A 14,362-nucleotide genomic window follows, 5' to 3' on the forward strand; every position below is an offset into this window, starting at 1 on the left:
CGATCTTATATATACGCACACACACACATATGTATGTATATACATATATTCCCAAAGCATTAGACAGTAAACGTTATTAAAAAGAGGTATTTTGTTCCTTTTTGTGTTGGGAAGGTTGGAGTCTTATTCTTTTGCCTCCTCCTTCTCCAGTTTGTGTTTTGCGGAACAACAACATAATCCTGCTTGAGTTTAACAAAAATTGGGAGGAGAGAATTCAGTATTTTTGATGTTCAAGTTAAATGAAAGTTCTGACTGGTTCTGTGTATGTGACTTAGCTTTCTAAGGTATGATTCATATAACATGGAGTTCAGCTTTTGAAATTCTGGATACTTGGACGACAGGCAGGCAGTAGTAGTGTCAATTGTAGTCCCAGGCTTAGTTTGCACAGTTCAGTGTGCTGGTTGGTCCCCACCCCATGTGCTAGTGCTAATTTCAGACATTCTTCAGAAATATTAGTGAGGAAATGAATTCTTAAGAACTTCTAAGACATCAGCTATACAGAGACTTAGCTAAAGCGTGAAGGCAGTTATTTAGAGGATATTTCCTACTTCTAAACCAAAGAAAGTAGTCACTTGATATTTAGCTTTAGATTGTGCCTTGGGGGAAAAGTATTTTAACACACAGCAATTTCATACATGTCTGTACATCTGAATACATATGCACAAATCTTCCTCTTTGTCTATTCAGATAAATTGATCAAGCTCTTGGGTTACTTTTAGAATTTGGAGCATTTTATGTGTAATATGTATTTTATAAATAGTAATATTTTTAGGTTTTAAGCCAAAAATCTGTAGAGGTTCAGAGATGCAGTGTTTTCCTTCCCAAGTCGGGGATCAAACTCAGTGCCTTTCGATTGCTAGGTATGTGCTGTACCACCGAATTAACTCCAGTCCTGGTTCTGTCTCTGATAGGACTGAAGGAGAAAACCGTTGTCTTTGTAAAGAAGCATTGTAGGGCGGGGTATAGTAGCACATGCCTGTAGTTCCATCACTTGGGAGACGGGGTAGGGGAATTGTCTCAAGTTGGAGGTCATTCTTTGGTACATAGTTTCTAGGCTTGGCCTGCACTGTGAGGCCCTAGCAAACAAAATAAGATAAAACACCTATAGAAACAAAAGGAGATAGGGTGAGTATAACTAGTTCTAAATATTGCAAATTGCATTAAATTATTTTTAGACTTTTTTGTATACTTGAATATAATTAGAAATAGGAAACTCTTTAATGTAGATGATTTTAATAAGCAGCACCACTTATGTCTGTTCTTGAGCTTTGTACTTCGGGAAGATGTTATGTTGTCTCATACTAACTCTGCTACAGTTTGGTCCTAGTGACTTCTAGGGCACTTTCTTCACAAGGATGTTTTGAAAGCCTTTATGTTTAAAGTAGATGAGGGCCGATTTTTTTATAGTTAAAATGTATTGACCCAAAATACAAACTAAAATTTCTGTAAGAAGCATTCTTAGTTAATAACATGAGGGTTTCAGCTGGTTTTGTTTTTATGTTGTTGGGATTGAACCTAGGTCTTCATATACTCTAGGCAAAAATAGGAAGCTTTATTTCCAGCCCCCCCACTATAGTGGGCTTTTATTTATTTGTTTGAGTTGGAAAGCTGCACTTTTGTTACTTAGACTTGTTATGCTCTTAGAATCACAGGATCTTCCTGTCTGAGACACCTAAGAACAGGGACTACATAGTCTACAGCATCATTTCTACTTTCTCATGAGCCCTTAACTTGAAAAATTTGTATGTGCATGTTGGGTGTGGGTGGGGATTTAGATTTGCAGAAAAGATCCATAACTCTTAGGAGTTTGAAAACTTTTAAAGCTGACCTTCATTCCTCACAGATGTGATTTAAAAGGATTTGGGGGAGAATAAGCATCATGTGCTTAGTGTCTTTTGTGATCTTATTGCTGTAGCACAGTATCCAGGATGCAACAAACATCCAGTGAGTGTGGGAATTAAATGGTCAATTTTAAGATTGGTTGTCTTTAATAAAGAGAGGACTGTTTCATTGTATTAGGTATATATAAGGAGTGTCTTTATCTCAATTCCTAATTCAAAAAGGCATTAAAATGCCTTTTTAAAAATACACTAAGAATATTTTTAATCTTAGCATTTTACTTAGAAGATGGACTTTATTTTTCTGATATAACTTAGGAAGCACTGAAAAATAGTTGGTCTGATAATTCATTTTACTGTATTTATTGAAAGCTAATATACACTCTCATCCCCTCCCCCAGGCTGTTTATTATCCATATTGTTAAGTAATTACTATCATAACATTAATTTGTGTTAAGATTAATAAAATGATTTAATGGGGATGGAAGGTTTATGGCTTTGAAAAAATGTTGTTTTCTGTTCCTGCTCCTAATTGTTTTAGCATATTTAAAATCGTGTAGTATAAGTTTTAACAGTTATCATTCTCCCCCCTTTCTCTTAGTGTATAGAACAGGCTGGCCTTACAGAGATCTGGTTGCCTCCGCTTCCCACGCCCTGGGATTAAAGATGTATACGACCCACTTTCTTTAGAGATATTGCTCTCTAACACAGTGGAATTCTATGTAGCCTGGGCTTGTCGTGAACGCAAGTCCTCCTGCCTTTAACTCCCAGAGGGAGAGCTGCAACACAGTTGTGAACCGACACATGCAGCCATTTATGAACAATTTGTAATGTGTATAAGGAAGTCTTGACTGTGGGAGATTCTTAATTCAAAATGCTGTCAATTTTTACTTAAAATGAAAATTATTTTAGAGCTACACAGCAGTGTAGAAAGCTTAGTTTTTGTTTTATTCTGTTTTAAAAATTCAGGGTAAAGGGCAGAAATAGCCATACACTAAATGGAAGCACATGTGTATCTCTGGGTTTTGCTGCCATCAGGATGAATGCAAGACAATAATGGCTCATTTTTTTCTGTGAAGTCTAGTTTCTCAAACTATGTTGTCCTTATTCATTTTTAATCCATTTACTGTATTCTAACAGTTCTTTAAAGTCTGCCAGAGTATGGAGCCTAGCCATGATGGTGAGGTAAGTGCCAAACTAGGCAGTTCTAGTTCCAGAAAGAAAATTTAAAATGGTAGGGAAATACTAATTTTCCTTATTTTCTTTAGGACATGTAAATGATGTCCCAGGATCCAGGAAGTACAAAGGAATGTTAAAGAATTTAGGTTAAAGAATTCACCTGTATATGCCTTTTGAAGAAAAACAGATTTAAGTGCTTTTTCTATCTTGGTGCTTGTTTTAGGGGTGGTGGAAGGTGATTTAGCAGCCATAGAATCATACAAGTCATCAGGAGGAGACATTGCACGTCAGCTCACTGCAGATGAAGTACGTTTGCTGAACCGTCCTTCTGCTTTTGATGTTGGCTACACCCTGGTACACCTGGCCATACGCTTTCAGAGGCAGGATATGTTAGCAATATTACTTACAGAGGTAAGTGTGGCATTTTGTTTATTGAAACCAGGGCTTTATGTGTTTGGTAATGTTCTTTTATATTGAAGAAATAGGTTCTTTAGTTGTTTCCTTTTTAATTCTATTTTTTTATCGCTATACTGTGGGTTGAATGTAGGACCTTGTACATACTAGGCAAGTGTTTCACTGCTGAGCTATATCCTCAGCCCTAATTTTTTATTTTTAATGTCACAGCATTTCTCCAAATTCTTAAATGATTTTTAAAGGATTTATTTATTATGTATACACTGTTCCTGCCTGTATATGTCCCTGCAGGCCAGAAGAGGGCACCAGATGTCATTAATGGTTCTTGTGAGCCATCGTGTGGTTGCTGGGAATTGAATTCAGGACCTCTGGAAGAGCAGTCAGCACTCCCAACCTCTTAACCAGCCCAAATTCTTAAATGTTTTAAACTTTTTTACTTGTTGTTAAAAATCGTTTTAATTTTTAAGAGATTTTTAATGATTTCAAGATTTATTTTTATTTTTAGTGTGTGAGTGTTTTGCCTGCTTTTTGTATGTGTGTGTATAATTTGAGTGCAGTGACCTTGGAGGTCAGGAGATGGTGTCTCATCCCTTTGGAGTTGGAGTTATAGTTGATTGCAAGATGTCACATGGGTGCCAGAAACCAAACTCATGTCACACTCAGCAGGAATAGCCAGTGTTCTTAACCACAGAGCCAACCTACACTCTAGCCCCTTCAATTGTATTTTAAAGGGCACTCCTTCCCTGATGTGGTTTGTTTTGTTTTGTTTTGTTTGTTTAAAAGATAGGATCTCTTTAAATCAGAATGAACATTGTAGGTAGCCAAGGGCTACTCCTTGAACTACTAATCAATCCTTCTGTCCGTTTCCCAATTGCTTAGATTGTAGGCCTGTTTTAACACACACACACACACACACACACACACACACAAACACACACACACACACACACACACACCCCAACATCTGTTTTTGGTGGGGGAGTCCAGGACAGGGTTTACCAGCTCTGACTGTCCTGGAACTTGCTTTGTAGACCAGGCTGGCCTGGAACTTTGAGAGATCTGCCTGCCTCTGCCACCCAAGTTCTGGGATTAAAGGCATAAGATGTCACCATCTGGCTCTCTTTCCCTTTTATGATGAGAATTATGTGTTGCCTAGACTAGCCATGATCCCTATACATAGAATATAGCCATGAAATATATATTCATACAGTTTCTTGAGTTGATGGAGCTACTGATGTACACCACTGCTCCCAGCAATATAGCCTTTTGAAGCAAGACTTTTTTCCATAATATTTGAGTCATTAGGTTTGATTAAAACACATAGGAACTTACTTTTATTTGTTCATTCAACTAAGAAATACTTATTTAGTGCCTATGCTACATTCCAAGCTCTGTGGCTGAGAAGATAGAATTGTAAGGGTGTTGACTCTTCCTTTATTGAGTTTCTAGAGAAGTGGATAAATGAATGGGTATTTCTGTATAGTGTGAGTAAATGACCATTTGAGTACTTAGGAAAGAACTTGGGAGATATCTTCATTTCCTGCTTAGCAAGTCACATTTCATCAAGTTTCTCTCTCCCTCGCTCTTGCTCTTCCTTTGGCCTTGCCTTCTTCCCATCACAGGATTGCAAGTATCCTAGGCTAGCTCGCAACTTGCTATGAAACTGAGGATAACCTTGACTTTTTAGCCCTTCTTCCACCTCCTTGCTCTGCTGCACCTAGTTTGTACTGTGCATGGGATGGATCTTGTGCAGAATATAAGGCAAGCAGTCTGCCAACAGAGCTATACCCCAAACCCCATTTCATCAGATTTCTGGAGGAGGAATAGAAGTTAGCATGTGAAGTAAGCTTGGTGGAGAATTGATTAAATAAACTATGTATGAAGGTATAAGCGATTATATCCATGTGACTGTGATCCTAGGAATATGACTTTATTATTTGTATAAGAGACTTTGTTTCACAATAAGAGAAATAGAATAAAAGTACAGAAAGTCAGATAATGTGGATTAAATTTTTGTCAGTACACATCTGGGTATGCTTTATATAAGTATATAAATTGAAACTTCAAGTTTATTAGTATCTGGGAACCATTATATACAGATACTGTATGGGGATTAAAAAAATATGCCATGTAGGTGAAAATTTGATTTTATTGGCTAGCCATTATGTTTACTGTAGTAAGATTCCATTGACATCAGGGGAAGAGGTTGGGTAGACTCAGAGAAGGGAAGTTTACCATAAGGGAGGGTAGAAAGGTAGGGTGTGAATCTCACATAAGAGGGTATGTCTATAAAAAAAGCACCGAACCAAGTTCTTTTGGAATGAGAAGAAAATGTTGATTGTAAGATATGGGTCAAGATTTCACTGAGGTTTTTTTTTTTTTTTTTTTTTTTTGTCATGGACTTATGAACTCCTGGAAAAATGGCATTTTAGTGAAGAAAAAAAAATAACAATGGAATTCTAGTTATTGAAATACAGCTATCAGAATAGTTAACCGTATTTATGACTTGTAAGATGTGTGTGTGTGTGTGTGTGTGTGTGTGTGTGTGTGTGTGTGTGTATGTTGGCCAAGTGGTGGTGGCACATGATTTTAATCCCAGCACTCAGGAGGCAGAGGCAGGTGGATCTCTGTGAGTTGGAGACCAGCCTGGTCTACAAAGCAAGTTCAGTGACAGCCAGGGCTGTTACACAGAACAGCCCTGCCTCGCAAGGGGGGAGGGAACAGAAAAGAGAGGGGAGGAGAGAGTGAGCGTGCACGTGTGTGTGCATGAGTAGCTGATGCTGGCTTAGAATTTATAATCCTCCATTTCCTGAGTGCTAAAAATTAAAGACATTGCAAGAAAATTTCTTCTAGTTTAGGCCACTAGCTTAGGAAATGAAAGGTTCTTTTGTAGTAAACTCCATGAATCTTTTCCAGTCCTTGGACTCCAGGTTAAGTACAACTGGCCTAAGGGAGGATGGTTTGAGGTTTGAGAATGGTGGTGAAGGGAATGTTTCATGTTTCTCTTGAAATGTATTCAAGGTTCATTCCAAGTTTTTTAAAAAAGAATTTGGGGTATTCGTGTTAGCAGTGAGTGTTCCTGACAAATAGTAATTAGGAAAGTACCTGATAATTGGTTCCTGTTTTTTTTTTTTTTTTTCCATTTACTTGAACTTTGAGTTTCTGGGTTCATGGAGCTAGAATGTAGTAAAATGTTTCATAGTTACTGGCAGTCAGTGAAATCAGTGATAAAACCAAAATAAGGAGTCTTGTAGCTGTGGTAATTCTGCTGAGCTAACAACTCTGGCTCCTCACTTTAGCAGCAGTAATGCATAGACGACATCGTTAGCAAAATACACTTTCAGGAGGTTACTATAAGGCTTGCTGCTCCAGGTCACACTTATGGTTGGAATGAGGTTTTTAGTAAGCTTGTTCTCATCAGATTTGTAACACCAGAGAACAGAGCTGATTGGCTCACAGAGTGTCCACTTCTACTTACTAACATATCCTTTCAGTGATTTAAAGAGTTTCCCTAGAAATGTTTTTTTTTGGGGGCGGGGGGTTGAGATCTATCCCCGGCTGCCCTCTTAATTCCTGGTCTTCCCACCTCAGACTTTCTAGTGATCATGATTACAAGTGTGCACCATCATTCCTTGTTCCACACACTAGATGCAGATGGAATGCTAGTTGGAATCTGTACCATTTGTTGCCATTCCACATTTCATAACTGTTTTGAATAGTTGTCCCATTGATATAAATGTCCACTGGCAAGGAAATAATACCTAGTATATTTAAGATTAAAAAAATTGAATTGGGGGAATTTTGCTAATTTAAGTGCTGTTAATGTTTTGTGTCTATTCATGATAAATAAGATACAGAAGGAAGTTTCTTTCTGTATTTAAGGTGTCTCAACAAGCAGCAAAATGTATTCCAGCAATGGTGTGTCCTGAACTGACAGAACAAATCCGGAGAGAAATAGCTGCTTCTCTTCACCAGAGAAAGGGAGATTTTGCTTGCTATTTTCTGACTGACCTTGTAACATTTACATTGCCCGCAGGTAACCCCAAAATTTATTATGAAAAGCAGTCTCTGTTTTCTTACAGTTATTTTTTTATGTAGAGGTAAAAATATGTTTTTGTGAGAAAGCAAATAAGTTGGGTTTTTAACATTTTTATATTTTATGTATACGAGTGTTTTGCCTGCATGTATATCTGGCACCACATGTATCTCTGGCACCCACGGAGGCCAGAAAAGGATATTAGATCACTGGAACTGGAGTTAGAGACAATGGTGAACTGCCATATAAATACCGAGGATCAAGTCTGTGTCCTCTACAAGAGCAGCCAGTGCTCATAACTGCTGAGCTATCTCGCTAGCCCCATAAGTTAGGATCTTAAGATTTGACTGTTCTGTTTCTGCTTGAAGTCAGTCATGCAAGAACTGTTTCTAAGCAAATACTTTGATGATTAGAAGACAGTAAATGATTTTTGTTATTGTTGTTGGCTTTAGTTTAATTTGAAGACAAGTTCTTTGTAGTTCATGTTATCTAGAACTTGCACGGATCTCTTGTTTCATCTACATGAGTGCTGGGATTATAGGTGTGAAGCCACCATTTTCCATTTCTTATGTGTCCTTTTCTTGAGACAGAATCTCATTGTGTAATTCTGACTATGCCTTGACCTTGCAATGTAGACCAGGCTAGCCTTGAACTCATATCTCCCTCTTGAGTACTAGGATTAAAGGAATATGCCACCACATCTGGCATATTAAAAACAAACAAATATACATATATAATATATATAGAGAGACATATATATTATCTATTCATCTCCTTTTATTTAAGAATATTCTTTAGTTTCCTATTTTTAATTTTCACATCTTTCTGCTTTGAAACTATATATACCCATTGGCTACTACTAAGAATTGGGATACATTCATACATACATACATACATACATACATACATACATACATATATATATACACACACACACGTTAGGTTATTTGAATTAAAAATAATGGAACCTTTGAGTATCTCACTGTTTTTCATCCATTAATTTCTGCTGTATTTATGAAGCATTTGTTAATGTTTTTAATTTTCTCATAGTTGAAAATGTCTGGAGATTGCCTTTTGTGAATTGATATTGAATAAATACAACAAAGAACTTTTTCTTTTTTCAAGTAAAGGTTCTATCTGGTACCCGAGTGTTTTCAGTCTTTTGTAATCAGAAGTATTTATATGTGGAAAGGGTTAATAATGAAGCCTTTGTTTGGTTTTGTTTTTTGAGACGGTTTCTCTGTACCTCTGGCTGTCATGAAACTTGATCTGTAGATCAGGCTGGCCTCAACTCACAGATATCCTCCTGCCTCTGCCTCCTGAGTGCTGGATTAAAGGTTTGTGCCATTATGCCTGGCTAATGAAGCCTTTTAGAATCAGTAAATTTCATATAATATACTGTATATTAAGCTTATCTCAAGGTATTGGCTTAAAAAATCATTATTATATTTTCTTCTTGTGTGCATGTGCTTGCTAGTCATGGTATGTAATTGAGGTTAGAGTACTACTTACCTGAATTGGTTCTCTCCTTCCATCCTATGGGTCTTGGGGATTTGAACTCAGACAATCAGACTTGACATGTGACTTTTCCTTCTAAGCCATCTTGCCAAACCATACATAGGTTTTTTTTTTTTTAAAGAATTGAAAATACCATTTAAAAAAATTAAACTTAAAAAAAACTTTAAAATTAAAAAATATATTTAATGAATAAGTGTGAATATTTTCCTTGCATGTGTACATGTACACTAAGTGTGTGCCTCAGAGGTCAGAAGAGGGCATCAGTTTCTTTCGAACTGGAGTTAAGGATGACTATAATCCATCATGTAGGTGTTGTGACTTGAACCTAGGGTCCTTTGCAAGAGCAACTAGTTGTCTTAATCATTGGGCCACCCCTCACCACCCCCCCAGAGGCTTTTAAGGGTAATGCTTTTTATACAGTAGAGTGCTCTATTAAGTAACCTAAATAGAACCTAGAGTACTTGAGGAAGGCTACAAAAATATTGTGGGTCAAAGTGCATGGCTCATTAACTTTTGTGAGAAATTCTTAAATTTGCAAATAACAGGTTTAAGACTGGCAGTGGTAGTGCACACCTTTAATCCCAATACTTGGGAGTCAGAGATCAGCAGATCTCTTGAGTTCAAGGCCAGCCTGGTCTACGGAGTGAGTTGCAGGACAAGCAGGGGTACACAGAGAAACCCTATCTCGAAAAACCGGGGGCGGAGGGGGGGGAGGTTTCTACAAAAAAATACCCCATATTAAGAGAAAGAAAAAATAAAAATCTATAAGCATTTGTCTACACATTATTTTTTATATTAACTTTAAGAATATTAGTAATGTAACTAAGGAAATTTTATAAAATTATATATATATATGTCATGTTACATACAACATTAAACATAGATATCTGACAGCTTCAGTAGAAAAGAGTTGTTTTTATTAGAAACTAGCATTTAAATTGTTATTAAATATGAGAACTGCTTTTAAGCCTGATTTTTCTGTGTAGATATTGAAGATTTGCCTCCAACAGTTCAAGAAAAATTATTTGATGAGGTGCTTGATAGAGATGTTCAAAAAGGTAAGTAAATGATGAATAGTGTAATTTACCCTTTACCAAATCAGTTACCTGTTTCATTTTTATTTATTTTATAATTTATTTATTTATTATGTATACAGTGTTTTGCTTGCATGTATGCCTGCAAGCCAGAAGAGGGCACCAAATCTCATTATAGATGGTTGTGAGCCACTGTGTGGTTGCTGGGAATTGAACTCAGGACCTCTGGAAGAGCAGTCAGTGAAGTGCTCTTAGACCCTGAGCCATCTCTCCAGCCCGTTTCATTTTTTTAGTGTAGGAAGTGGTTCATTTTGTCTTTTTCTTGCCTTGTTTTAAATTAAAAATGTGAGTCCTTAAGAGCAGTGTCATAGTGGTCTCATATGCAAGGTCTTGGATTGACCTGCAACCCTGAAACCAACAGTGCAGAACAGAAAAGACACAGCCTTGGACTGTAATAGAGTGAACAAGTATATAAATTAATTAAAACTCCAAAACCTTAGTTTTCTACTACTTACTCTAGAATGAATATATTTTTGTATTAAGTATTTTTGTTAAAAAAGATTGTAAAGGATTTGAAAGTTAAATAATTATTCCAGAGCCACAATATGCTTGACATTTTTAGAAAGTTTACATTAATTATGTAGGCATGAAAATGAACGTTACTATTTAAATTCCTTCTAGAGCTAGAGGAAGAATCTCCAATTATAAACTGGTCTTTGGAGTTGGCTACACGTTTGGACAGTCGATTGTATGCACTTTGGAACCGGACTGCCGGAGATTGTTTACTTGACTCAGTACTACAAGCTACCTGGGGCATTTATGACAAAGACTCGGTGCTTCGGAAAGCCCTGCATGACAGCCTGCATGACTGTTCACATTGGTGAGCTGGCACCCTTTTCTGTTTCAGTTTAGAATTGCTTTTGCTGGGTCATTTCCTTATAGTAGTGGGCTACTTTTCTGCTCATATATAATTTTCTTTTTAGGACTGTGTGTGTGTCTGGTACACAAGAAAGCCAGACTATTGGACTCCTTGGATCAGTTTGAACTGTCATGTAGGTACTAGGAGTTGCACTCAGGTCCTCTGAAAGAGCAGCAAGTACTTTTAACTATTGAGCCATCTCAGCTACTGACAGTGGTGGTACTCATCCTTAATCCCAGCACTTGGAACACAGAGGCAGGTGGATTTCTGAGTTCAAGGCTAGCTTGGTCTATATAGTGGGTTCCAGGACAGCCAGGGTTGCATAGAAAAACCCTATCTTGAAAAACAAAAACAAAAAAATCCCAACCAGCCAAAAAACTATTGAACCATCTCTTAAATAAAAAATTTTAAAAGCTTTATTTTTAATGAGGTCAGGAGTGGGGAGGGAGAGAGAAAGAATGTGTGTCTGCCTATACAGAGGGGGTGTGGTTGGTTGGATTTTGTGATGGCAGGGTTTTTGGTGTGTGTGTATGTGTGTTTAAATAGGTCTGTATAGGTCTGCCTTGTAAGTTTAATGTGATTGCCCTGTAAGGTGGGTAGATTTTCTGGTGTTGATTTTAGCTTACCAATACTTTATTGTTTTGATTATAGTCATTCTTGTGCACATGAAGTGCTATCTTCACTGTCACTTGATTTGTATTTATTTCATGGTTGATGGTACGGAATGTTTTTTTCATGTACTTATGTTTATAAATCTTTGGTGAAATCTCTCATTTCCCTGCTTTTTCTAATGCCTTGGTGTTTGGTGCTCAGATCAGGACTTCAGGCATGCTAAGCAAATCTCCTACCAAGCTAGGCCCCAGCATTCTTTGTTCAGTCTTCAAGAGTTATGTTTTCTGCTGTAGATATACTTTATGTTTCAAGTCCCTGTTTAGAGACATGATCTGTGAATGTTTTCTTCCATCTATGGCTTTCATTTTCTGATCAATGATATCTTTGAGGGACAGAAGTTTTTTTTTTTTTTTTTTTTGGTTTATCGAGACAGGGTTTAGTCATTTTTTAAATGTAAATTTATTTATTATTTTGTGTGTATGGGTGTTTTGCTGCATGCATGTCTGTATACCATGCGTAGCTTGGAGGCCAGAAGAGGGTTTCAGATCCCCTGGGACTAGAATTACAGATGGTTATGATGGGGTGCAGAAGGTCCCATCTGGATACTCTGGAAGAGCAGTCAATTTCTTAGCTATTCAGCAAACTCTAGCCCTAAAGTCAAGGGTTTTTTTCTTTTTTGGTTGTTTTTTTTGTTTTTGTTTTATTTGGTTTGGTTTTTCGAGACAGGGTTTCTCTGGGTAGTGTCCTGGAACTTTTTCTATAGGCCCACTGGCCTCGAACTCAGAGATCTGCCTGCCTCTGACTCCTGAGTGTTGGGATTAAAGGCATGTGACACTACCGCCCATCAAGTCATGGTTTTAATAAGTCTTGTTTGTCGCTATTTTTTAATTATACATGCTGTTGTTGTCACGGCTAGCATCTTTTGTAGTTGGTCCTTCATGGTTAGTGTTTTGTCAGCTTGATACAAGGTAGTTATTTCAATTGAGAATTTCATTTGAAAGACTGTCCCTGCCAGAGTGGCCTGTGAGGCATTTTCTTGATTAAAGATTAATATGGGTGGGCCTAACTCACTAGAGGCAGTGCCACCTCTGGGCAGGTGCTCTTGGGTGCAATAAGAAAGCAGACTGAAGCCGGGCGGTGGTGGCGCACGCCTTTAATCCCAGCACTTGGGAGGCAGAGGCAGGCAGATCTCTATGAGTTCGAGGCCAGCCTGGTCTACAAAAGCTAGTTTCAGGATAGGCTCTGAAGCTACAGAGAAACCCTGTCTCCAAAAAAAAAAAAAAAACAAAAAAAAACAAAAAAAAACTGAGCAAGCCAGTAGACCTTAATGCTCATTGGCTTCTGCCTCAGTTCCTGACTTGAGTTTCCGTCTGGGACCCCACTCCCACCCCCGATAAAAGATGAAGGGAAACCCTTTCCTTCCCAAGTCACCTTTGGTCATGCTGTTTTATCACAGCAATAGAAACCCAAAACTCAAACTAAGACAAGGTCACAAAGATTTGATCCTCTGTTTTTATCTTTAGAATTTTATAGTTTTAATTTTTGGAATTTAGGGCTTTGATCGTTTATCATGACCTAACTTAGTTCTGTAGAAATCTAATTGTACAGTATACTGAAAAGATTGTTGTTCTCTATTTTTACTAAAAAATAACTTATTTTTTTCCTAGACTCTTGGTTTTTCCTGTCAGAAGTGTGAATCCTTTGACTTAGTGCTTGTATGAAGGAGTCCTATAGCTTTTTAAAATTATATTTTCTGATATAAACTTTAGGATCTGTTTAACAATTTTTACAAAACGCCAGCCAGGATTTTGATTGTAATTCTATCGAATGTGTATATTAATGGCAAGAATATTGTCAGGCTTGATAGTATTGAATCCTTGAATCCATGGACAGGGATTTAATTTTTTAGATATTAATTTAAACTTGCATGGTGCAGCTTGGATATACGTTAGGTTTAGGTTGTCCTTATGGGCCCACTAGCTTCAGGTATTGAGAATTCTGTCTTGGGCTGGGACCCATGGTGGAAGGAAAGAACTAACTCCTGCAAGTGTTTTTTGACTGTATATACTATGGTTCTATACACCCACATACTAATAGACATAAATTTTAAAAGGTATTTCTAACTATACATCTTCACTTTGAAAATATATATGTGTATGTATGTGTGTATGTGTGTGTGTGTGTTTGGTTTTTCGAGACAGGGTTTCTCTGTAGCTTTGGAACCTCTCCTGGAACTAGCTCTTGTAGACAAGGCTGTCCTCGAACTCACAAAGATCCGCCTGCTTCTACCTCCTGAGTGCTGGGATTAAAGGCGTGCGCCACCACTGCCCGGCAAAAAAAATATTTTTTTAAGCTTAGCAAAACTGTATATTTATTGCCCTTCAAACATTCAAATGGAATTCTGTGAACACTAAGCAATTGTGAAAGAGAAGTGCTTATATTTCTTTTTAAAAAATGTTATGTTAGAAGGTTTTGAACATAAAAATGCTTAAAACTTATTTTTAGATTTTTTCATTTTATGTATGAGTGTTTTTCTTACATGTACATCCATGCAGCACATGTGTACCTGGTGCCCACAGAGGTCAGAAGAGGTCATGGTATCCCCCTGGAACTGGTGTTACAGACAGTTGTGAGATGTCGTGTGGGTTTTAGGAATTTAATTTAGGTCTTCTGCAAAACAAGTACTCTTAACCATTGAGCCTGGAAATATTTTTAATCAATTAAAATCTATAAAATGTTATACTTTAGAAACTCTGAAGTTTTCAAGTTTAGTTTTTACAGAACCTTTTATTAAATTAAAGATAAAGTAAAC

The 14,362-nt window shown here is 37.2% G+C and overlaps 1 protein-coding gene across 5 annotated transcripts in view; it reads left to right on the forward strand.

Moving 5' to 3' along the window:
• The window catches only part of Zranb1 (zinc finger RANBP2-type containing 1), a 55,070-nt gene that overhangs the window by 36,221 nt on the left and 4,487 nt on the right, over nt 1–14,362 (forward strand). For all 5 annotated transcript variants that reach the window (XM_050137920.1, XM_050137923.1, XM_050137924.1 and 2 more), the window contains 4 exons: nt 3,241–3,428; nt 7,314–7,467; nt 9,972–10,043; nt 10,701–10,899. In XM_050137920.1, the coding sequence (XP_049993877.1) occupies nt 3,241–3,428; nt 7,314–7,467; nt 9,972–10,043; nt 10,701–10,899 (613 nt within the window). The remainder of the gene's footprint in view (nt 1–3,240; nt 3,429–7,313; nt 7,468–9,971; nt 10,044–10,700; nt 10,900–14,362) is intronic.

The sequence above is a fragment of the Alexandromys fortis genome, unplaced genomic scaffold, assembly GCF_014885135.2.
Source record: "Alexandromys fortis isolate MF-2015 unplaced genomic scaffold, M_Fortis_MF-2015_v1.1 scaffold_3, whole genome shotgun sequence".
Classification (NCBI taxonomy): Eukaryota; Metazoa; Chordata; class Mammalia; order Rodentia; family Cricetidae; genus Alexandromys; species Alexandromys fortis.